Source organism: Labrus mixtus, chromosome 5 (assembly GCF_963584025.1).
Source record: "Labrus mixtus chromosome 5, fLabMix1.1, whole genome shotgun sequence".
Classification (NCBI taxonomy): domain Eukaryota; kingdom Metazoa; phylum Chordata; class Actinopteri; order Labriformes; family Labridae; genus Labrus; species Labrus mixtus.
The window spans coordinates 675,398-698,167 of record NC_083616.1 but is presented as its reverse complement, the minus strand read 5'-3'; the positions used below and the strand labels follow the sequence as shown (position 1 = coordinate 698,167).

The 22,770-nt window shown below is 44.5% G+C and overlaps 1 protein-coding gene across 1 annotated transcript in view; it reads right to left on the bottom strand.

Annotated features, from left to right (window-relative positions):
- The window catches only part of gcn1 (GCN1 activator of EIF2AK4), a 35,316-nt gene that overhangs the window by 9,549 nt on the left and 2,997 nt on the right, over window positions 1-22,770 (bottom strand). Inside the window, exons 5-48 of the mRNA XM_061037187.1 lie at window positions 22,019-22,127; window positions 21,749-21,847; window positions 20,812-20,946; window positions 20,513-20,690; window positions 20,349-20,423; window positions 19,163-19,291; window positions 18,679-18,729; window positions 18,500-18,598; window positions 18,230-18,403; window positions 17,502-17,654; window positions 17,309-17,401; window positions 17,130-17,205; window positions 16,055-16,214; window positions 15,489-15,678; window positions 15,199-15,323; window positions 14,367-14,545; window positions 14,171-14,264; window positions 13,976-14,089; window positions 13,683-13,881; window positions 13,450-13,602; window positions 12,247-12,428; window positions 11,993-12,073; window positions 11,411-11,554; window positions 11,086-11,210; window positions 10,819-11,008; window positions 10,655-10,725; window positions 9,051-9,216; window positions 8,750-8,944; window positions 8,387-8,633; window positions 8,163-8,284; window positions 6,937-7,051; window positions 6,656-6,835; window positions 5,204-5,424; window positions 5,039-5,107; window positions 4,815-4,953; window positions 3,609-3,805; window positions 3,373-3,515; window positions 3,160-3,277; window positions 2,825-3,040; window positions 2,568-2,732; window positions 1,092-1,253; window positions 920-1,012; window positions 674-817; window positions 315-584 (exon numbers count right to left, since the gene is read on the bottom strand). Of these exons, the coding sequence (XP_060893170.1) occupies window positions 315-584; window positions 674-817; window positions 920-1,012; window positions 1,092-1,253; window positions 2,568-2,732; window positions 2,825-3,040; window positions 3,160-3,277; window positions 3,373-3,515; window positions 3,609-3,805; window positions 4,815-4,953; window positions 5,039-5,107; window positions 5,204-5,424; window positions 6,656-6,835; window positions 6,937-7,051; window positions 8,163-8,284; window positions 8,387-8,633; window positions 8,750-8,944; window positions 9,051-9,216; window positions 10,655-10,725; window positions 10,819-11,008; window positions 11,086-11,210; window positions 11,411-11,554; window positions 11,993-12,073; window positions 12,247-12,428; window positions 13,450-13,602; window positions 13,683-13,881; window positions 13,976-14,089; window positions 14,171-14,264; window positions 14,367-14,545; window positions 15,199-15,323; window positions 15,489-15,678; window positions 16,055-16,214; window positions 17,130-17,205; window positions 17,309-17,401; window positions 17,502-17,654; window positions 18,230-18,403; window positions 18,500-18,598; window positions 18,679-18,729; window positions 19,163-19,291; window positions 20,349-20,423; window positions 20,513-20,690; window positions 20,812-20,946; window positions 21,749-21,847; window positions 22,019-22,127 (6,340 nt within the window). The remainder of the gene's footprint in view (window positions 1-314; window positions 585-673; window positions 818-919; window positions 1,013-1,091; window positions 1,254-2,567; window positions 2,733-2,824; window positions 3,041-3,159; window positions 3,278-3,372; window positions 3,516-3,608; window positions 3,806-4,814; window positions 4,954-5,038; window positions 5,108-5,203; window positions 5,425-6,655; window positions 6,836-6,936; window positions 7,052-8,162; window positions 8,285-8,386; window positions 8,634-8,749; window positions 8,945-9,050; window positions 9,217-10,654; window positions 10,726-10,818; window positions 11,009-11,085; window positions 11,211-11,410; window positions 11,555-11,992; window positions 12,074-12,246; window positions 12,429-13,449; window positions 13,603-13,682; window positions 13,882-13,975; window positions 14,090-14,170; window positions 14,265-14,366; window positions 14,546-15,198; window positions 15,324-15,488; window positions 15,679-16,054; window positions 16,215-17,129; window positions 17,206-17,308; window positions 17,402-17,501; window positions 17,655-18,229; window positions 18,404-18,499; window positions 18,599-18,678; window positions 18,730-19,162; window positions 19,292-20,348; window positions 20,424-20,512; window positions 20,691-20,811; window positions 20,947-21,748; window positions 21,848-22,018; window positions 22,128-22,770) is intronic.

Below are 22,770 nucleotides of genomic sequence, written 5' to 3'. Positions count from 1 at the left end.
TTTTTTTTAATAGATCAATAGAACACTGAGAAACATGTTTACTACCCTCTGAAGTCACTAAGGACAAAAATGTCCACTTACAAAAAACTGATATAAAAATAGAACAGATTGATATTTTTTTCTACTTTTTTCTGCATACATCTCTTCAACAACTCCAGCCCTGCTCAAAACTATCAAATATTGAATAATTATCAGGAATTTAACCCTTTAAATGCCAGAATCATGTAATCAAACTGGCACTTAAAGGGTTAAATTCCTGATAATTACTGAGGCCTGATGTCTGAGGGTTAAAAGCTCTCGTCTTATCAACATACCTTGGTGATGGAGTTGATGGTGTCCCAGCTCTGAACCAGGACGTCCGGGTTGGAGTCATTCAGAAGGCGGATCAGCCCCGACAGCAGTGTGCGAGTGTGAGCGCTGTAGTCCAGGCGAGTGCGGGCGAAGTAGCCGTTGAGGATGGTGACGGCGGCCTGTCTGAGGCCAGGGTCGGGGCCTCGTGTGGCCTCCAGCAGGTCATCTATGATGATCCGCTGGCCGACCTCGTCCTCCACGGAGAGGATCACCGTTTGACAGCTGCACAGTTCCTGAAGCGAGGGCAGAACGTTTATCGATTACGGTGTGATCTGTAAAATGAAACTATAATGAAAGGCTTCAGCAGCTCTGCCGTCGTTACCTGGGCTTCATCCTCCGATCCCAGCTTTTCTTTCAGGGAGGAGAGTATGGCGGGCAGGATGACCCCGAGGTGGCGTGTCAGAGCATCGCCTGCCACCGCCGACAAGAACGCCAAAACACGGGTGTTCACAGGAGGAGCCGTCAGCTGTTACAACCAGAGAAGACGTTCGCTTTAGTCAAACACAGCAACATAATCAAACACTGTTAACGTTGTGAAAGTACTGAGATGGTGACTGTGACCTTTCACCTTTGGAACTAAGTAAGGCAGCACAGAGCGACTCTTCACCGCCATGACCTGCTTCAGACCGTCCAAGGCAAACTCCGCCGTGTCCTTGTCATCCTGGAGTCACATTCAGTGTTAGTGTTTATAACATCTCCATTAGAAACTTTAAAGTGAAGTCGTGTCTCTGTTTCCTCACCAGCTGTTTGAGCAGCGTCGGCAGGATGTCGTCCAGCGCCTGGTGGCCGATTGTGGCGTGCAGCTGCTCAAAGGTTTTGGCTGCAGCCTCTCGGACCTCCTCCAGAGGGTCGCAGAGAGCCTTCCTCACTGTTGGGACCAGGGACTCTGAGAAGACCAGCACCTACACAACAACACCAAGAGGTTAATGTTTCATCGATTTCAAAGAAAACCACAAACGATGATCCTCGATTATCAAACAGAAATGTTTCTATGCTATTGTTCATGGTTTATGTTTCTGTTTTTATTAAGGTTTTCTAAACTCAATCTCATCTTCCTGCTGAACAAGGACTCGTGACAATATATTTGGGATCCACTCTCATTAAATAATGACTTACAGAAAGTAAGGAGAGATGGACATGCACCTGGTTACTGTTTAGATTCAAAACGTGTGTTGTGAATCAGCGCTGTACAAATAAAGATTAATTGATGTCTCATCCTCCTCAATATGTCACCAGGACTCCCTGAACGCTCATTTGTGACAATCACTTAAAATGCAGGAAGTGTAAAGTTTCATTACATTTTGAACCTTGATATTCATTGATTTTACTGTAATTGCAGCAAACGTTTGATTCTTGATATGTAACTCTGACACCTAGTGGTTAAAATGGGTACTGCAGTCTAAATTCTAAACATTGTAGAGAGCTGTCTCCCCCCCTCCTCCTCCTCTCTAGAGTCGATGCTCACACAGGTCACCATGTGGTGGACTCTGAAGCTTCAGTGTTTATCCAGCTCTGTATGGGTCTGTAAACCTTTCTGTGTTCTAACCTCTCTCCATTTTTCAAAAACATCTCCAATATTGATCCTAGTTTGAGCACGTTTCTGCTCGTGGAGCTTATTAGAAACATGCAGAGGCTTTTTAGGTCGAGTACAATCACTTCTATCTGAATCACTTCTCTTGCTGCTTCCATCGCTGCAACACCTGTTGACCTGATAACTGCTCTCATATCTGACAAACCGAGGGGCATCCAAAACGGCCGTGTGGGGGTGTCTTAAAAGCGCCTACCTTCTCTGGTCCAAACAATTCCAGAGCATTCAGGAGCAGAATCTAAAGTTAGAAGGAGGACATACTGGCTGCTGCATTGTTGTCAGAGAAGACAGCACTTCAACATAGCATGTTTCCTTAATGTCTGATCATATAGTAAGATCACTTTATCATTTCACTCTCTATACATCTTACTGTTTTATTTTTCTGAGGTTTGAAAGCTGCTAAAAATCAGGTGAAGAACTTGAATCTGAAAATTGTTTGTTGAAGGAGAGTAGACTAAAGTTCCTGCTGACAGGTTGGATATAAGTAATCTGCTCCTATAAAAAAAGAAGTCTATAAAACACAACTGAACAGAGTGTTGATCATCTCTTACTTCACGACTGTGATCTGTAAGTTATTCATGTGTTACTGCATGTTTCTGTGAGTTACTACATGATGATCTCGGCTCACAGCGTCTTTGCTGGTGGACTTCATGATCTCGCTGAGACCGATGCAGACTCCCTGCCTCTCGTCACTCTTCTCAGAGCGCAGCCCCTCCTCCAGGATGGGGATGATCTCAGGAAGAATCTTCTCTCCTAGCTTTCGGACCAGATCACCCAGCGTCCTGGCAGCGATCTAAATCACACAAAAGAAGAGCTCTGTAGACGGTGACTCTGTGGGGTCAGTTAAACAGAACGGACTTTACACGTGCTGATGATGAGGGTTACCGTTCTCTTATCGGGACAGTTGGAAGCCAAGAAGCCCAGCAGCAGACTGAAGAGGGTCGGGAGGATCTCTCGTAGAGTTCTGGGCGTGTTGGACACGACTATCTTCCACACATGGAGGGACGCCTGTCGGACTACCAGCTGAGTGTCTGAACGGCCCATATAGAGACCGGACAGGACCCGGTTACGCCGCTCACCGCCAAGAGCCCCGATGATTGCCTGGTGGAGTAAAGCTTAAATGTCAACAACAAACCCATCTCTGAAAGCTTTGGTGAGTAAAGAAACAACACTGGGTGGCTCTGTGGAGGACTTATTGAAGAAGAGAAATGTCCTCATGCCTTATTGGATTGAGCCGTTCCAAAGTTGTCGTCCTCAGACGCCGTCTCCGTGGTCATCTTCCCGGTCACTCCAGAGATGTGGAACAACAGATCTCCGAGCAGCTGCACTGAGCTGAACCTGCAGAGAAACGACGACATGAACACCTGGTCAATATATAACAGACCTTCATTATCTTCTCCTTGATGTTCTGATGATGTGTGTTTCATTCTGACCTGATCCTCCACAGGTCGTCAAACAGACCCTGCTCCAGCTCGGGAAGCAGCAGCGCGATGGCGGTCTCAGCATACATGCTGATGATTCGCTGGCCTGCTCGGAGCGCGGTGTCTCTCACATATTCATTCTCATCGGCCAGAGCCTGGTGGACAACGCAGAGACGGAGGAGCAGTGGGTGTTTGAGATCCTTCATGCAGACGTTCAGAGAATAAATCTAAAACATTCCTTTTGATACCTTGAGGATGCAGGGGATGATCGGCCCGACGTAGGGAGTGAACCTATCTCCAAAGGTCAGCGGCAGGTAGATGAACATCATGATGTAGCCGTCTCTGACGTGGGACGCGATGTCCACCTTGCTGGCTGTTTGTACGACGTCTGGCATCAGCTTGTCTAACTTCTCAACTCCCAGTCCGGCCATCACTTCAGCCAGACCTAAAGACACAAAACACACGTCATGAATTAAGTCACATGGTGGTGATGGTGGCTCAGTGGTTAGTGTGCACACCCCATGTATGGAGGCTACAGAGAACAAACCATATGACGTGTTTTTGTAGGTCAACCAGGAAGTAGCATCTCCATGGGGTCTGTTGAGAATTCTCCTATGGGATTTTTGCATTTCATTTTGGATCATTGCAGAAAATAATCTCTGTGACAAACACACGTTTCTGAAGCGTAGGCGTTTTGTTCAGCAGGATAATCTTCACAGATGAACGCCATTTTTATGATGTTTGAAGAGTTAATGAAGCCGACAGAAGTAAGAAGCTAACGCAATGCTAAAGCTAACTACACCACGGTCAGATGATTGTAACGTCACTAGCGTTATGCTTCAGACGATCTCAGATAAACTAATCCACGTATCTTAATAAATAGTTTACTAACATAATATTCACCTTAACCTAAAGATTAAACCTACAGGAGACATCTCAGACTAGTGAGAGAGTTCCCGTCCTCTGTGTCCGGCGTGATGACGTTTAATGTCCCCGACAACCACTGTAGTCACATTTAGCCACTTGTTAGCAACCGCCTTTTTAAAGACGCGGAAAAACTTCAAAATTCAGCAGTGGGGGTATTACCTAACGTAGTTTATGTGGTCTAACAAAACACCAACATCTCTTCAGCTTGTGTTAACCACAGACCTTATTTCAGGCGTCTAACCACAAACCCATTCAAAATCCCCATTGACTTTTAGACACTAGACCCCATGACGCTACAATGCTAACTTACTTAAGGGTTTTAGGACTCACTCCTGTGGCGCTCTATTGTCCTCAAAGCGGGCGGCCCAGGTTCGTATCCCACCTGTGGCTCCTTTCCCTACTCTCTCTCTCCCTGATTTCTGACTCATCTCTCCATTAAAAGGCACAAAAATAAATCTTTAAAAATAAATAAAGTCACATGATTATGACTCAGAAACAGTGCGGGGGCAGAGTGTAAGAGCACCGACCTTGTGCAGCTCCGGAGCGGTCTACAGAGCTCTGTTCAGACGCCAAGGTCTCCATGAGCCACGGCAGCAGGTCGTCAAAGCAGGATTCACCCATCCCCTTCACCATGGCGCCCAAGGCTTTGGCTGAAACCGTACGTACCTGAAGAGGAGAAGAGTAACTTCAGCTACCATTCAAAGACACAGAACACTAAATACTGAAGTACTGTGTCGATGACTTGACACACCTCAGGCACCGGGTCCAACAGGGAGGCCTTCAGTCCAGGAATGACACTTGGTAGGTAGGGTGACAGATCCTATAAAGAGCAACATGAAATCACATCTCACACAACAAATACTCCTTCACACTGCAGTGGTTTAAAGGACTCATGGAGTGGTAAAGTGATGTGTACCTTCTGGTCAGTCAGGGAGTACATGTTGCCGATGATCTGAGCGGCCATCTTACGAGTGTCGGTGGAGCGATCCTGGAAGGCTCTCTGGACGATGGGCATGATCAGGGCCAGAGAGGGGGCGTCGATGAAGTGTACAAACTTAGTGTCCAGCAGCGTCTGCAGACATGTCTGAGTCCTCCTGGACGGATCAGTGAGAGCATCCAGCAGGATGGGGGTGATGGCTGAGAGGGGAAGAAAGGCACTGTCAAAATACTCGTTTTTGATGTATCAGTCATGTGAGGCTTCACAGGTAGACGTACTGCATGTGGTTATTTATAACGTATGCTACCTTATTCAGTATTAGTTCATAAACCTGATCAGACACCACCGCCTGACAACCAGCCTCCACCATCAGACTGGGTCGTCCCCTAAACCACCGCCATCCTCCTTCATGCACGGCCTGCTCCGACCTCCACCTCAGCGGCGAGGAAGTGTGGACAACAATATGGTCTTTTGTAAAGCGTCTCGAGATAACACTTGTTATGAATAGGCGCAGTACAAATGACGATTGATTGACAGCTCTGGTTTTGTATTTCAACTGGCCATTATCAGATTTGAGAGAAATTGACATGGTCCTGAAATATATAATAATATTAGGATGAGTGTGTGTTATTTAATATGAGAAATATAGCTTTTCTTAAAAAAAACTATTCAGCCTGGATGTGAGCAGCTGTTGTCTTTTCCTTTTCTAGATCAATCTGAGCAGTGTGTGTGTGATTCTGTCTCTTTTACAGGTTATACTGTTTTTCCTATTTACTTGTGTTGTATACACGTAACGACTTTCATTCCTGTTAATGTTGTTTGTTCATTAATTTATTTTTTATTTATGTTTGTCTCATCATTTTGTATAATTTTTTTTTTGATACTACTCTTTTATTCTTTTATGCTTATCTATTTATTTTTATTTAGTTATTGTATTTTATTTTGTGAGTTTTACACTCTTGCACTTTTGAACTAAGAGGTCTATTTGTTGGACTGGGAGGGTTGTTTATAGGGAGAAGTAATACTGGTTTTTTGAATGTTTCTGGGGAAAACAAGAAAAATGTTGATGGCATCCCAATTGCACTGTATGTCTTGAACTTGCTTTAATAAAAATATGTTGAAAGAAAAAAAAAAAATATATATATATATATATATATTCACTGTAACTGTAGAAAAACATTGAATCAACTTTTAGAGGTGAATGGTCCTTTACATCATCATGTGATTGTTGCTATGGAAACGGTCCTTTAATGCGGCCACAGGACACACTGCTTGACGAGTGTGAACGAACGTACCCCAGACCACGTCCAAACGTAGCCTGAGTGACTGGATTTCAATCCGTCCTGAGTGTGTTTACAAGACGTCCACTTGTAACCACACCACCCAGGAGGTTTGCTGACAGCAGGGTTAAGACAGGCTTCAGTCACTTACCCAAGATTTCAGGGTTGCGGATAACAGAGCCGATGAGTCGGAGGGCCTGCTGGCCGGCCTTCTGCACCTTCACGTGGGAGTCGGTCAGCACTTCAGTCAGCTTGGGAACGATGCTGGGCAGGCAGGAGGACAACTGCTTGGGAGCACAGAACGCCATGGCACCGAGCAACTCCACTGAGCCTGGAGGAGAGAGGGGTGTCATCGAGCAGGGCCAGACGAGGCATCTAGATATTATAGGTAATGTGCAAAAGATGCATCCTCTCAGGAGGAAGGCTCCTCACCTGCTTTAGTTCTCCAGGACTCCTCCTCCAGGGCCACCAGCAGGGAGGGGAGCACCAGTTTAACACCATGGGCACTCAGGTTTCTCATCACAGCCTTTGCGCAGTCATCTGCAGCCTTTTGCAAGAAGATGCAAAATCTTTGTGTGATTATTATTTCTTATATTAAATGACTGAACTTTTTGCATGAATAACTCAACATTAAACACAACATGGTTGATCCAAAGTGCTGAACATTGCAGAAAACAAAGCATTAGAAAGTAACAGACAAGAACAACAACAATACAAAAAGAAAATAAGAAGTGACAGTTAAGTCCAGTGTAACACAAGAATAACAGAGCTATGGGTTTTTGTGCATGACAATTACTGAACATTAAAGGCTTTATATGTGATTTTTTGATCCAGCAGATGTCGCCCTTGAGCAGCAGCATGAAACCAAAACAACTCGTGCTGCATTGTTGTGTTAGCATGCTAATGCTAGCGATCTTTATTCTGCTCGTATCTTCACACTGCATGTAAATTTACCTGAAATGAGCGTGATCTAGAAACACAGTTAAGCAGTGAGTACAGTATGTTATTCTTCTTTTCTTTAGTCCCTCAATTAAACAACTTTTATACACGAGGGGAGGAGTCAGCCGTCTATGTCAACAAACAGAAAAAAATCTCTGAAAACATCAGACAGTGGGACTCGGGTGTTACACCCATTGTAGACAGTCATGACTCACAGAGTTATTTTCAGAGGATATACTTGATTTCTATTATATTTAAGTGTGAAAAATCACATATAAAGCCTTTAAAGGCAATTGAGTATAAATATGTCTTAAGGCGAGTTTTAATAGTGTGAGAGAGACGGATGTCTGGGGGCAAAGAGTTCCATAGTTTTGGTCCTGCAATAGAAAAAGCCCGATCCCCATTGCACCTTGTCCTGGATTTAGGCAGTGACAGAAGGTTTTGAGCTGATGACCTAAGATCTCTCACCGGCTGATATGGGGACAGGAGTTCTGAGAGGTAGGCGGGGGCAAGTCCATTTAATACCTTAAACACCGTATTAACATGCAGTCCAAACTGTGGACAATGCAGAAAGACCTCGCATTATAATGAAGGACATTTAGATCCAGCACATCCAGAACATGCAAGACAAAATCCTCCTGAAGTGCAGGACTGAGTTTGAGCAAATGAAGATTTGAAAGCAGAAAAGGTTCAGGGTTCAGGGGTGATATCGGCCTCACCTCTCTGACGTACTGATTTCCGTCTCCAAAGCAGAGCAAGAGGTGTGGCAGCACGTGAACCACGTAAGGCTCAAACAGCTTCCCCAGCATGTTGCACAGCATCTCGAAGGCAAACAGAGCTCCTGCACAGAGACGAGAGACGGGAGGTGTTTCTGTATTAGTATTGTTGGATAATTGAGTGCCAGTGAAGGATGCTGGAAAGATTCATAGAAATGTAAACTGACCTTCTCTCCGTCTGAAGTTCTTCTTGTCCTGGATGGCGTCGGTCAGTGTGGTCATAATTTCCTGCTGTTTGAGTGCCAGGATGCCGAGACCTTTGACCAGGCCGGCCAGTCCGTAAGCTGCTCCCTTCCTCTCTGCATACTTGTCGCTCTCCAGCAGCAGCTGTAAAAGGTTCCTCACTATTCCTGCAGCGTCTTCCTTTATAGCAGGGACTAACGGCGGTAAACAGCCCGCAACAGATTCCTGGACCTGACGAGGGAGGACAAACCATGTGGAACTATCGTAAAGCAAGTTTAACGCTAAGTAAAGTAGGATCATTAAAGTATAGATATTCAAACTCTAAGAATACAGAGAAGGTTTGATACCTGCTGTGAAGGTGTGGAGAGGGCAGTGATGAGCTTAGCCACGATGGGCTTGACCTTGGGGTCGTTCTTGTCCAGATGTTTGGCCAAAGAGCCCATGAGAATAACCACGCTCTGACGCACAGAGTCGTAGCTGGCATCCTGGGGGGCGTTTTTCAGAAACTCCTCGAAAACTGGAAGCAGGCAGCTGACGTTATCCTGTTAGATCAGACAGAGAAATAATCATGAACATGTAAACGAGGCATCTATGTGTTCATGTGGAGTGATCTGTAGAAGCTGGCTGAAAAAAAGGCGGGATCAGTACCTTTCCATGTGTGTTAAGAGCAGAGAGGGCGGCATCCAGCATGCAGCGTCGCACCTCAGGGTGGCGGTCGTTCAGTGCATCGGGAACGAAGAAGAGGAAGAGAGGGGTGACCTGAGATTCATCCAGATACTGGGACAGCTTGTTCAGCGCCAGAGCGATTCCACACCTGACAAAAAACAAAAAGAAGAAGAAGAGAGCCTTCAGTTGACAGGAAGGAAGTGTCTATGATCTAAAGGACTTTAACAGGATCAGTATTCATGATCACATCACTCTTTAACTTTAATACAGGACTCTTTCAATCAGAAGAGCACTCCACAAGGTTTACTTACGGGACAATATACCAATGTTTCCCAAAGTGGGGGTCGGGACCCCTTGGAGGGTCGCAAGATGTTTTTTTTTTTTAAAGATTTTTTTTGGCTTTTTGTGCCTTTAATGGAGAAACAGGACAGTGGATAGAGATGGAAATCAGAGAGAGAGAGAAAGAGAGTAGGGAGTGACATGCGGGAAAGGATCCACAGGTCGGATTCGAACCCGGGCCGCCTGCTTGGAGGACCCCAGCCTTCGTACATTTCATATATTTTACCCATCATTGTGAACAAATAGAAAAAAAGTATTTCACTTCAAAGTAAAACTGTAATTGTTCAGTAAGATTTATGCTGAAATGAAAGTAAAGTGTAAAAATTCCTTAAAATGTAAGTTTGCACATGCCTTCAACAACGTAGATGTCTGTTGAGTTTTACAAATTAAACCCATACAGACACAGAATTTTATACTGGTATATTGGTCGCATTGGGTGTATAAGACGCAGCCACCTTTTTAGATTAAAGAGGACATATTATCCTCCTTATCTCCACCTTTTCAAACAGCCCCCTGTGGTCTAAATGAAACATCTGTGCTGTGCTTTGGTCAAAATATAACATGAATCAAGCACCAGAGGAGGTTTGTGACCCTGTATAAACCAGCTCTCTCAGAACGCTCCGTTTTCGTGTGTGTGTCTCTTTAAATGTAATGACCCCCCCTGAGTTTTCCCCGTAGACATCACTCCTTCGCTAGCAAGAATAAAAATGGCGCACCTGTGTAAAAGTTTTGTTCTAGACTGGGGGTGGAGTTCATGGGTGGAGATACCAGGGGAGGGGAGGGGATTTTTTTTTTACCAGAATCCCACTGTGACATCACAAGGAGAGCACATTTTTCTCTGTGTTGTAAGACTTATGCAGACCACAAACAAAGGACTGGATGGATTTATTTCACATGTTGTGGGTCAGTAGACACTCAGGTTACCCAAATATATGTTCAGAAACACTGTAGAAGTGGATTTTTCATAATATGTCCCCTTTAATAAATAGGTATTAAAAGTGCGTCTTACACACAGGATTTTATGGTAACTGACAGAGCAACAAATAACTGCGAAAACATCCTGGAAGGGTTAAAATCCATATTCAGAAATTAAAAGGTATTGTGTCATAGAAGTGGGCAAACACTTTCAGACCTGTTGGTCACATGTTTAGGCTGTTTGAAGTTGATTCATGGAGCATATAGATTTTTCTATTCGACTCCTGAGATTACAACTTCAAAAAGGCTCTTGTAAAACTATTGAGAGTTACCTGGCTTCCCATTGGTCAGGAGGAGATTCAGAGATGACTCTGCCCAAAGCATCCAGCACAGGAGGGGGTCTCTTTAAAAACAGAAGGCATACAAACACATCAGACTCACAATGTTTCATAAGAGACAGGCAGAGATGTTAAAGGCTGTGTGCAGTGAGTCTCACATAGAGTTTCTCATGGTAGAGCTCAGTAAGCTGGCCGAGCACTGCAGCAGACTGGTCTCTGTACTGGGAAACAGCACTTGACAGAGCTTCAGCTGCTGCAGAGCGGACTGCTTCTTCATGGTGGGTGACATCTCCAATCAGCAGGGAGCAGATCTCAGGTACCAACTCCAGATTCAGAGACTCCAAGAGTCTGAGAAAGTAAGAAAGGGAAATGTTTAGAAATCAATCATGTGGAAATAAAGGAAAATGTAACCCTGTAATAATAACCTTTCAGCTAAGGCTCGGCCCTCCTCCTCAACATCAAACTTGGCAACCCAAAGCCGGCGCAGTAAGCTCAGGCCGCTGGTCTCCGAGCTCTCAGTGGGCAGGGCAAACTCCATCTCCAACAGTCCCTGAGCACGGAGAGATCATGTGTTAACATCTTAGAGGAATACATGTGAGGCTACATCATCACAAAGCAGTGCTCTCATCCTGGTACAGAAGCTGTGTTTTTATTCTCAAAGCTGAATCTGTGGAGAAACATTGAAAATGCTCTTCTGTGGCAGGAACAGAGCTCTACCAAACGTGTCTCATGACGTGATTCCAAACTCACCCTGAGGGCGGCGTCCCGGACAGAGAAGCAGGGCGACAGCAGGGCGCTGAGCAGGACGTCTATCTCTTGCTGCTCTGCCACTGTGCAGCCGACTCCTCCTCCTGCACTGGCACACAGCGCTGTCAGGCACTGAGCGGCCAACACCTGAAACATAGAGGGGGGGAGGGGGTGGGGTTAAAGATGAGTGGTTTGTATTTTAATTGCATGTAATTTTTTTTTGCTTCAGTGAGATTATATCTCTCTCAAAGTCTTGTTTTTTGCTTGCATTTTAAGAAGTTTTGTTTGATTTTTTTGGCACAAATATGATTCCATAGTTAGGCTGTGTGCAGTCATGAATCAGATACATATTTACTGAGACTTTGATAAAAAAAAAACTTTTATTGAAATGATTGATCTCACTAAGATAAAAGACGAGAGTACCTACCAAAGTTAAAGAAATAAACCAACACACCAACAAACCTGTCCTTGTTTTCAGAGTTTGTTTACCCTTTTCTTTTCGTCTTGTAATAATAAAAACAGAGTTTTATTTTGAAACAGGAAATACTAGATAAGATAAAGAGGTTCAAAATCAGCAGACTGTACCTGGAGTCTTGGAGTGGCTGTGGAGATGACTCTTGTGAGCAGCAGCAGCATGTTGACACGAGGAAGCAGCTCGGGTCCGTTCTGAGACGAGAAAACAAAGTGAGTAACTTCTAACGCCGTCATCGTTTCTTCTTACAGACGAGTGCTCCGTTTAGTAACTATGAACGATTATTTAAAGCACAACAGAGCCCCTAGAACAACCCTCCTCACAGGTCACTGACAGAACAAAGTGTGTCCCAGCTGTGTGTAAGTACCTCGTCTATAGTGAGGTCATGGCTCTCCGTGGTGGCCCGGAGCTGGGAGTGTTCAGTGACCACTTGTAACGCTCGGGCCATCAGGTTCTCAGTCTCCTCGGTGCTGCCTGAAGAGTCTCTGAGCATGACGTTCAGGAGGGGGAAGCAGAAGGAGAAGGCGGGGGCAGACAGTCGAGCGTCGTCTACAAAGAAAACACACACAAGACAAAACAAGAGCGATTACTCAACTGCTTGCTAAATTACACTGCAAAAACTAGGGCGAGGATCACTTCAGTCCTGTTTTGTTCTTCTTTCTAGGGCGCACTCACACTAGGCAATCGGTACCGCGCACGAGCATGTTTGACCCTTAAAGTCCAGTTTGTTTTGTTTTTTATGAACATGAAATATAATCGATCCCCGCCTCCATGCAGGAGAAATCCCAGAGTGTTCTGTCTGTTTCTCACTAACATGACTCAAAATAAGACATAAAGTCAGTAAAGTAGCCGTCATGTTCTCTGATTTGAAAGGGTCAGACTGTTCAAACGTTCGCCAATAAATCTGATCTGAGTCATGTGCAGAAGAACTGGGTTAGGGTCAGTCCTGCCCGCAGTATTAATGTAGCCTTAGTGATTCAGATTTATTCTGATCCAAATCCAGAGCAATGCATGCAGCAAAGTCATAGGACACGCCCACCTGGAAGCTCATTCAAACTTCCCTGCGACTGGGGGTGCTCCATGTATGGAGGCTACGGCCCAGGTTCGAATCCCACCTGTGGCTCCTTTCCCGCATGTCATACCCCACTCTCTCTCTTCCTGATTTCCAACTCTATCCACTGTCTTATCTCTACATTAAAGGCACAAAAAGCCAAAAAATTAATCTTGAAAACTTCCCTGCGACTGCAAACAGAGCCGGCCAATCAGAAGAGAGTGGGCACATGGGGCCTTAAAGAGACAGCAGCTGAAATTAAGCTTTTCAGGCAGAGGCTGACATGGGGGACTTTACTGACATCATTAAAGGTGAAAGTGAGGATTATAGATCTCCTTTAAGTTCAGTATCAGGTTTATTTTTTTAGTTAAGGTTATGAAGATGTTTTCAGTTTGGAGATGGGACTTGAACTCATAACTGTCTGATCTGCTCCCTCATTCCCTTTTCTTATAGATGAAAAATACAAGTTTGCATTGCCCAGTACAGCTTCCTAACAGAAAGGTGCCAGTACGTGCTCACCTCCAGTCTTGGCGTCTCTCTGTGGGACGGTGAGGTTGTGTAGCAGTAGTATCGTGCGGTGGGCTGCAGTATCCAGGTCCTCCTGGCCCCAGTCCTCGTCCAGCTCACATTCTGGCTTCAGCAGGCGTAACGTCACATGTCCCACGAGCACGGCTGGAAGAGAAGGAGGCGACATTCACATGAGATCCTGAGGGCTTTGAACACAACACAAACACAAAGACAAAAGCATGTACCTAGGTGATGAAGGTGTTTAGGCATGAGGCACACTCCTGTGTCTAAGAAGAGCTGCTGGACGCGGGGAGCAGCCAGAGGGGAGTTCAGCAGGGGGATCAGGGCCTGGAGCACAAAAGGGAGCTCCCGTGTGATCTCAGGTGGTCTCTCTATCAGGGTGGCTTCCAGGAGACCCAGCAAGCTCTGCAACTCGTCATCCAGCTGGTGACAACAACAAATATAAAGTGGCTCAATAACGACTAGTCAATCATTTCCTTATTTAGAAAGAGACCACTCGAGTCCCTTCCCTCCGTACCCCTTGCAGTCTCTTGCGGATCGCGGCCTCCTTTTCCAGCTGGTTCTGCATTATTTCCTTTTGTTTGCTGGTTAACTGCAGTTCCTCTTTGATCCCTTTCTTCTTCTTCATCTCCTGCCATGTGAGAAAGACATCACAATGAGTTCAGGTAAACACCACACAATGACCCCCCAAACGATGGTGGGACCACCGTACCTCCTGTAACTCCAGTTCAATGATCTGCTCCTTGTAAGAGTAGGCCTTGTTCTCCCGCTTCATGTTGGCTTTCTTGGTGCTTTCCTTCTGAGCGCTACAAGCGAGTGGATGGAAGAAGACAGAAGGACAATGAAAGGTCTGTGGATGGATGTTGATGTCACAAAGATCAGAAGGGAAAGGAGAGACTGGGTGGTACCTTTGGATGATGCTGTCGTCGTATAGTTTCCCCTCAGGTGTGAGCATGATGGCGTATTCCTCCCTGGTGACTTGGAGCAGAGAGGGTTTACCAAGACCCTCAGTGACGTGACTGATCACCCGCGGCAACAGCTTGTTAGGGGAAAGGCCACAGAGGGCGCCGACTGCATTTTTCACAGCCTGAGAAGAAAAAATTGACCGCTTAACCCTCAGGCATCAGTTTAATTTACTACCCTCTGAAGTCACTAAGGACAAAAATGTCCACTTCCAAAAAACTGCTATAAAAAAAAGAACAGATTCATATTTTTTTCTACTTTTTTCTGCATAAATCTCTTAAACAACTTCAGCCCTGCTCAAAACTATCAAATATTCAATCATTTTTAGGAATTTAACCCTTTAAATGCCAGAATCATGTAATCAAACTGGCATTTATAGGGTTAAATTCCAGATAATTATTCAATATTTGATACTTTTGAGCAGGGCTGGAGTTGTTTAAAAGATTTATGCAAAAAAAGTGGAAAGAAATCAATCAATCTGTTCTATTTATATATCAGTCAAGTGGACATTTTTGTCCTTAGTGACTTCAGAGGGTAGTAAACATGTTTCTCAGTGTTCTATTGATCTATTAAAAAAAATAAAATGTGCATTCCAAAATTTTGGACTTTCTTACAAAGATGTGTTCCATATGCTCTAACAGAGACAAAATGATGACCAGATGAAAAGGAAACATTTGACCAAATGGACAAAAATGTCCATAATGATGCATGAGGGTTAATACGTTGGTAGCAGCGATATCCCCCCCTCCCCTCCCTGAATGTATGCTAGTTTCCCACCTTGTTGTCAGCATTGACCTCCAGGAGACGTGGCAGAATAGCGTCCAGATTCTTCTCTATAAACTCATCAGCTTTAATGTTCATGGAGAGGAGAAGAAAAGGCCAGAGACCACGGCGAGCTTCAACTGGAAGAGAGTAGATAAGACCTCACGTTAGGACCCCGGACACCCACAGACACGAGGTCAGACACAGAACGCCAGCGTGTGGTAAAGAGCTAACGGTTAGCATGACTGTGGGGACTGTGGAGATTGGAAAGTAAATTCAGCCTTCGGAGCAACTCTTTCTCTTACCGATGGATGGATGGTGAGTCACTATTAGGGTCTCCATGGCCAGATTCTCGGCTTCGCTGGGATCGCCCCCTTGGCCGGCAGAAGAACAGACGACACACAGAGCATCGAGCAGGGCGCGGGGGGGAACGTAGCTGCGCCCCAGCTCAGTCAGCTCTCCAGACTCCGACACCAGGACGTCTTGGGGCAGAATCTGAAAGTTTATAGAGATAATGAAGATAACAACATAAACCTTTACGGGCAGGCTGATCAATGATTCACTTAAAACTCTTATTTTTGCAACTTTGTGTTTATTGGGCAATCCAAACATAGTTCATTTCTTACATCATTAATATATCTTTTTATAATGTTATACAAAACAATAATAGAATGCAGAAGAAGAAAACAAATTGGTTATCATAATATCTTAGTTTGCCCAATTTTCTTTGTAATAGAGATAGATGTAATAGATTTTTTAAACTCTTCTAGAGGTGATTGTTTGGGGCTTAATTGGGTAAGAACAGCTGATGACAGACGAGGTGAGCGAGGGGTTAAAGATGCAGATCAAAGTGTTTAATGTCACTTCCTACCTTGTGTTTGTTGATGACCACACGCAGTTCTCCCAGAAGGCCCTGGGCTAGACTTGATCCACCCAGAGAGGAGAGCAACTTCCTGACTGTCTGCTGCGCACGCTTCCTGACGCGCCAGCTCCGCGACAGCAGAACCTCAACGATGGCATGATGATATATCCTACAGAAGAGAGAAGATTCATTACACATCTTTAAAATCTCATGTCGCACAGTAAGACAATGTTTCTGATAAACAATAGAAGATTTATTATAAATATTTAAATCTCATGTCGGCTGCAGGAACGAAATTCAAAAATCGAATATAAACGAGAGCTGAAAAGTTTTCTCCGGTGTTGTTGAAGTCAAAGCTCAACAATTAAATCATGATGTGGATATTATTAATACATTGTTATCTCCACGTTGTAAAACAAACTAAGTGCTGTGCCCCCTCCTTCCCACGAGCGACAGTTGAGGGAAATAGAAACGTGTTAAAAATGATAAAGCATACACATTCTAATGGGATTATAGAGGAATATCTGCAGCCCTGCTGGGGTATAAAGTCCCCAACTCTGCAAGTGTGTGCAATTACATACTTGATTTTTTTATTGCATGTTGTTGTTGCATGATGGCTACCCTTTATGTAAGCTTTTATAATTATTATACAATCCTCTATTTGTCCCCACAAGGTGGTTAATTCATAGTGAGGGAAGTACATACAGAGGTTTAGTCGACCAGCTTACCTCCAGGTAGTAGTGGAGGGGACACAACAAGGAAGCATTTACACCTTTCTATCCCAGCACACCTGTGCAGTACGCTAATGCTAACCACCTCAGAGACCACTCCTCTACTACCCGGAGGTAAGCCGGTACGCTGTTGCCCAGCACAGAGCACCTTATATCAGCGAGTGTGACCCCACACACAGTGAGCAGGCCAGCTTCAGTCCATTGATTCATGGATCATATTGGCTTTTTTTTTTAATCAGAGCTGATAATAAGAGCCTGAATTCCCAAGGAGATAAATAAAGCATAAATGCATATATATAAACAAAGTCTTTCACGTCTGAGGCCCAGAGTCCTCTGAAAGTGAAAAGATTTACTGGGTCTTGCTGGTGTTGAGTCGGTGAGCGTGGTCGAGGACGATCCTTTCACAGAGCAGCAGGACTGTGAGCAGCGCTGAAGACAGGACACACAGAAGCAACAACGAGGGGTTAGTGAATGTTCTAAAAACTTTAAAACCCTCACAAGCTTTTTGGTCAGTTAAGATAGATGAACCTACTTTCCTCGCTGGCCTGGGAGAGGAACTTCTCTGTTGTGAAGAGTGGCTTCTTCTCATCCAAGATCAGACTCCAAAAGTTAGAAAACTTTGCCTCTGCAGAGACAATAGAAACAGACAAACAAAAAGATTTATGTGAAGGTGTTAGCAGGCTTCAGGAGTGAGGACAGAGGGGCAGCTTTGACCCCAGCCTCACCTGTCTGTGTCTCCAGCAGCGCCAGTCGGCTCAAGAGAACAGACGCCGACACGCCTTCTGCAAGCAGAGCATGTTGGGAGTTTTGTGCCACCGCCTTCTCCACTGTTTGCAGGAGCAGAGGCATGAATTCTGAGGCTTGAGCCAGAGTGTCCCCTGTAACAAGAAAGGATAACGGCTGGTATTTAGTCTCAGGGTCTTTAGGGGGTCTAACGAGTAGAAAAGATCATGATAAGTAAAGTCCATTATTTACAGGATGTGTATCTTAAACCAGTGATTCTCAAAGTGGGGTCCACGAACCATAGCTTGGGGGTCAGCGGAATAATTTAAAAACAATTGTAAAAGTGTGTTATTTCATTGAAAAAGCGTATCTACAAACTGGAGCCTCTTGCACCAATTAAATTAGCTATTTTGTCTAATACTCCCGCCCACTTTAGTTTTGAATTTTGATATGATCGTGACATGTCTGCGCAACAATAAAAAAACAGAACTGTTAACATAAAACTCCTCGGAGCCAACATTTTCTCAAAGTTTATAAAATGAATTACATGGAAAGTACAAATGTAGCCTAATTCTATCGATGCAAAGTACCACATAGTACATTATTACATAGTATTAATACTTTATCAACGATATGATAATGAGGGGGGTCCTGAAAGGGGCCCATGGTCTAAAACAGTTTGAGAACCCCTGATTTAAACAAAGAGAGTGACACCCCTCATGTGACTGACCTCTAAATGCCCCCAGCATAGCCTGAAGATAGGCGTTTCGAACCAGAGAGGTGGAGGTCTTGAGGGTGAACGCCTTCTTAAACCAATCCATCAGAGCAGTTGGGACTTCCACTGTGAGGCGGCCGCTCCACTGGGCGAGCATGGACACGGCATGAACCAAGGTGCCCTCGTGAACTAAACACAACGCGGCATATTCAGACACAAACACATAAATACAGTGTAGTTCTGATAAATATGTGGAGCAGGAGAGGAGAGGGAGGGAAAGGATACCTTCTTGTTGTAGATAAGGGATGAACATGACAGTGACGGCAGAGCTCAGAGTCTGGCTGGAGGTTCCTGACACAGCATGGTGGCTGCAGCTTGCGATCCCTAGAAGAAGACACGTTTACAGAACTCTGTTTGCAGCCTCACATCATGGAGGATCATATCGTTTAAAAAAGCTCCTTTACCTGACAACACGCTCATTTTTTGAGCAACGACGGTGAGCTTCCCCTCAGAGCCTGCAAAGACAGAAAAACCTTTTTCAGCCAATCAGAATAAATCAGGAAGTTTACACCTCGGGTTAAAGATGTGGACAGATATCAAGTGTTTACATCCCTTTACCTACGTCATCAGATCTCTATGTAACCTGGGAGTGTTTACACCTGTACCTAAAGGCCCTGACTAGACACACCAAGCAGACGGCAAAGAGCTAGAGGAGACGAAGGCCGCTAGTGTCCTTACCTCACGTCTTGGTCAAAAAGTTGCACTTGAACACACTGCAAAGACTACAGCCGACGGCCCTTGTAGTACAGAGGTGTGTGTGTGTGTAACATTCAAAATATCCAATAGTCAATCATGCAGACTGATGAAGTCCACCTGGTTAATTCATGATAAAGCCGGTCTCTTAAAAGATTCTTTGACAGCACTAGTTTAATTTAAAGTTTGGCTCACCTCCGAGGATCTTGAAGAGGTGTGTGACGATGTCCTGCACAGAGGAGGGGTCACTGCACTGCTGGACCAGGTGCTGCATAGCCTGGACCGCCTCCTCCATCAGCTGAGGATTATTGGCTTTCAGTTGGCCTGAAACACAAAACGAACCAGAAATTAAGTCTGCATCACTTTCATACCGTACCAGTTACTGCCAATTTCAGTCTGTATTTTAAATATGTAAAATAAATCAGTTTTTGTGCGTGCTGCGTCCCGTCACACCATGGTTTTGACATAATGTTGATGAATCGATGGGAAATACAAAATGGGGAGTCCGTTTATTGTGTTTTATTTTGAAATTCACAGGATCTCAGTGTGTTTCCTGGTCTGACTTCCTATCCGGGTCGTCCTATTCTGTCCACCTTTAAGCAAACTTGAAGCGGGCTCCATCAAAAATAGACTCTGAGTCTATTTGAAACAGAGCAGAGCGTAGTGGAGCTGCTGGAGACGGACACTGGAGCGTTGACTAGAGTGGCAGCAAACAGTGCCGTAGTTCATGGCGCTGACGCAGACGTGTGGAAATGTATGTGGAAATTGACAGTAATCATCATTTTCCAGCTGGTCCGTTATACTTTTGTGCAATTGCAAATTGCTCCCTCATGCATCATTATGGACATTTTTGTCCATTTGGTCAAATGTTTCCTCTTCATCTGTCCATCATTTTGTCTGTGTTAGTACATATGGCATATGACTCTTTCTTGACACATTTTGGACTGCACATTTTTTTAATAGATCAATAGAACACTGTGAAACATGTTTACTACCCTCTGAAGTCACTAAGGACAAAAATGTCCACTTACAAAAAACTGCTAGAACAGATTGATATTTTTTTCTACTTTCTTTCCATAAATCTCTTATCAAATATTGAATAATTATCAGGAATTTAACCTTTTAAATGCCAGAATCATGGAATCAAACTGGCATTTAAAGGGTTAAATTCCTGATAATTATTTGATAGTTTTGAGCAGGGCTGAAGTTGTTAAAGAGATTTATGCAAAAAAAGTAGAAAAAAAATATCAATCTGTTCTGTTTTTATATCAGTTTTTTTGTCATGGACATTTTTGTCCTTAGTGACTTAAGAGGGTAGTAAATTAAACTGATGCCTGAGGGTTTAAGACCAAAATGTTTAGAGCATCGATTAACGCCTTACTTGCAACGGCTTTTCCGATGTCCATGGCATACTGACTGAGGTCCAGAGTCACAGCAGACAGAAGACAGGAGACGGCTGAAAAGAAGAGCAGACAAAGTTTAATCCAGAGTACAATCACCATCGTAAGAGTATCAAACTTTCACTCAGTGCTGACGGCGTCTCACTCTGCATGGCGTTCTCTGGACTGCGGAGCATCGTCTTCTGCAGCGTGGGGAGAAGCAGCTCCTTGAAGTCTGAGTGGGACACATGACGGAGCAAAGATCCACTTTTCTCCAAGACGTGCTGCCGTGGTTTGGTCTTGCTCATGAGGACTGACTTTATGTACAGGTCCAAAAGGGCGCTCTGGAAAGCAGTTCACACACATATATGGATTTAAATCTAGACCCCAGATTCCAAGTAGAAGCATGGTACATGTGTAGTTATTGACAAGATGAGACAGAACAGGAGAAGTATATTGTTGAACCTTGTGCTTCTCTATTGTAGCTTTGTCCTTCTGGGCAGTGCAGAAGTCTAGACACACCCCCAGCATTGCCAGTGAGATGGGGCTCTGGTCCAGAGTCAACAGTGTGCTGATGTATTCATCAACGAGTCCAGAGTTCTGTTAAAGACAACAAAATATCAGACACATCCAGAATTACAGTGCAGGGAATATCATGTTAAATATCATATAAAGGCCCTGACACACCAAGCAGACGGGAAAGAACTAGTGGAGACGAAGGATCGACTGTAGCGTTGCCTCACGTCTTGTGCATAAAGTTTCATTTGAACACACGGGAAAGACTATAGCCGACGGCCAACCACCACGTACGTTCTGCTCATGAGAGGAAGTAACTCTCCATGCCAGCAGGGGGCGGTAGTCCATTGTTATGATATGACAATCTCCTTGGTGTGTCAGGGCCTTAAGTTTAGTTACATTTTACAGACTAGACCACACCACAGGTCACACCTACACAGTGACACCCTGATGGTAGAGGCTGCTGAGTAAAGAGTCCATCACTATTAACTCATCCATTCATACACATTTACACACTGATGGTAGAGGCTGCTGAGTAAAGAGACCATCAGTATTAACTCATCCATTCACACACTGATGGTAGAGGCTGCTGAGTAAAGAGGCCATCTGTATTAACTCATCCATTCATACACATTCACACACTGATGGTAGAGGCTGCTGAGTAAAGAGGCCATCTGTATTAACTCATCCATTCACACACTGATGGTAGAGGCTGCTGAGTAAAGAGGCCATCTGTATTAACTCATCCATTCATACACATTCACACACTGATGATAGAGGCTGCTGGGTCACATTGAAAGCGAGACTTTAAAGGGGGGGGGGGGGAGGGGGAATATAAAAAGGACCCCTGACTGTGTTTTCCTCACAGCGAGTTCACTGCACTTACCTCCACCCAAAGGTGACTAAGATTCTTGAGGCTGGATTTCTGAGCAGTGGTCTTGGCTCCGCCCACAACCTCAGCCACAAGGAGGCTCTGAACCTCCACCTACGACAGAGAGGACCAACAGGTGAAACAGACATCAGAACTAGAACTCTGATCCTGGTTTAAAGTGGTCTTCAGTGAACACATGAACATCAGAGTAAGAACAGTTTGAGGAGCTTTAAACTTCAACAGGATTTTATTTTAGTTCAAACAGTGTTGTAATCTTTTACTGACCATTTTCCTCCAGACGGGTCCTTCTCTTTTGTCTGGGGCTGAAAAAACAGTGCGGACTAAGAGGCAGGTCCAGGACAGGCAGATGAAGGCGGCAGAGCCTGCACTTTTACTGAACACATCAGAAAACAAAGTGTTAATGAGGAGCAAGGACAACTTTGATCCAAGCAGCAGATGATAGTTTAACAAAGCCCTCTTCAGACTGACCATTCAAGCTGTGATATTAACGCCCCTGTGACATTGTACGTGTGTGCAGGTCTGACTGTGTGTATGTGGAGCTTCAGCTGTGCTTTGCTTCCACAGCGCCGAAACACAATGTGACCTCACAGACTGGGACGCCAATATTACGGCGGCGAGGAATCAATATGAATGGACAAAGACGTGATTACGGCTGAGAGTTGTGTGAAAAAAAGCAGTCTGAAGAGGGCGACTGATTCTTGTTTTCGATTTGTATCCATCCAAAGACAAAAGTGTGTTTGTTCATTTTGTTGCTTAATTGATTACAACACAAACATTGTTACATTGACGAGGTTCATTTGTTTGTTCACAGTGTTCAAGTCGTAATCATACTGTCTTTGATTTTGTTTTTTCTTACCATGCCAGTTAAACAACTTTGAGAAATGTATCATCTAAAGTCTCGCTCAGATCTTCTTCTCTATAGCCTCAGCATGCACCACTACAGCATGTGAAAATAATGGCACATCACAGACTACATGATGCATGCAGATGTCCAGTACACCTGGGCAGGTGGCGTC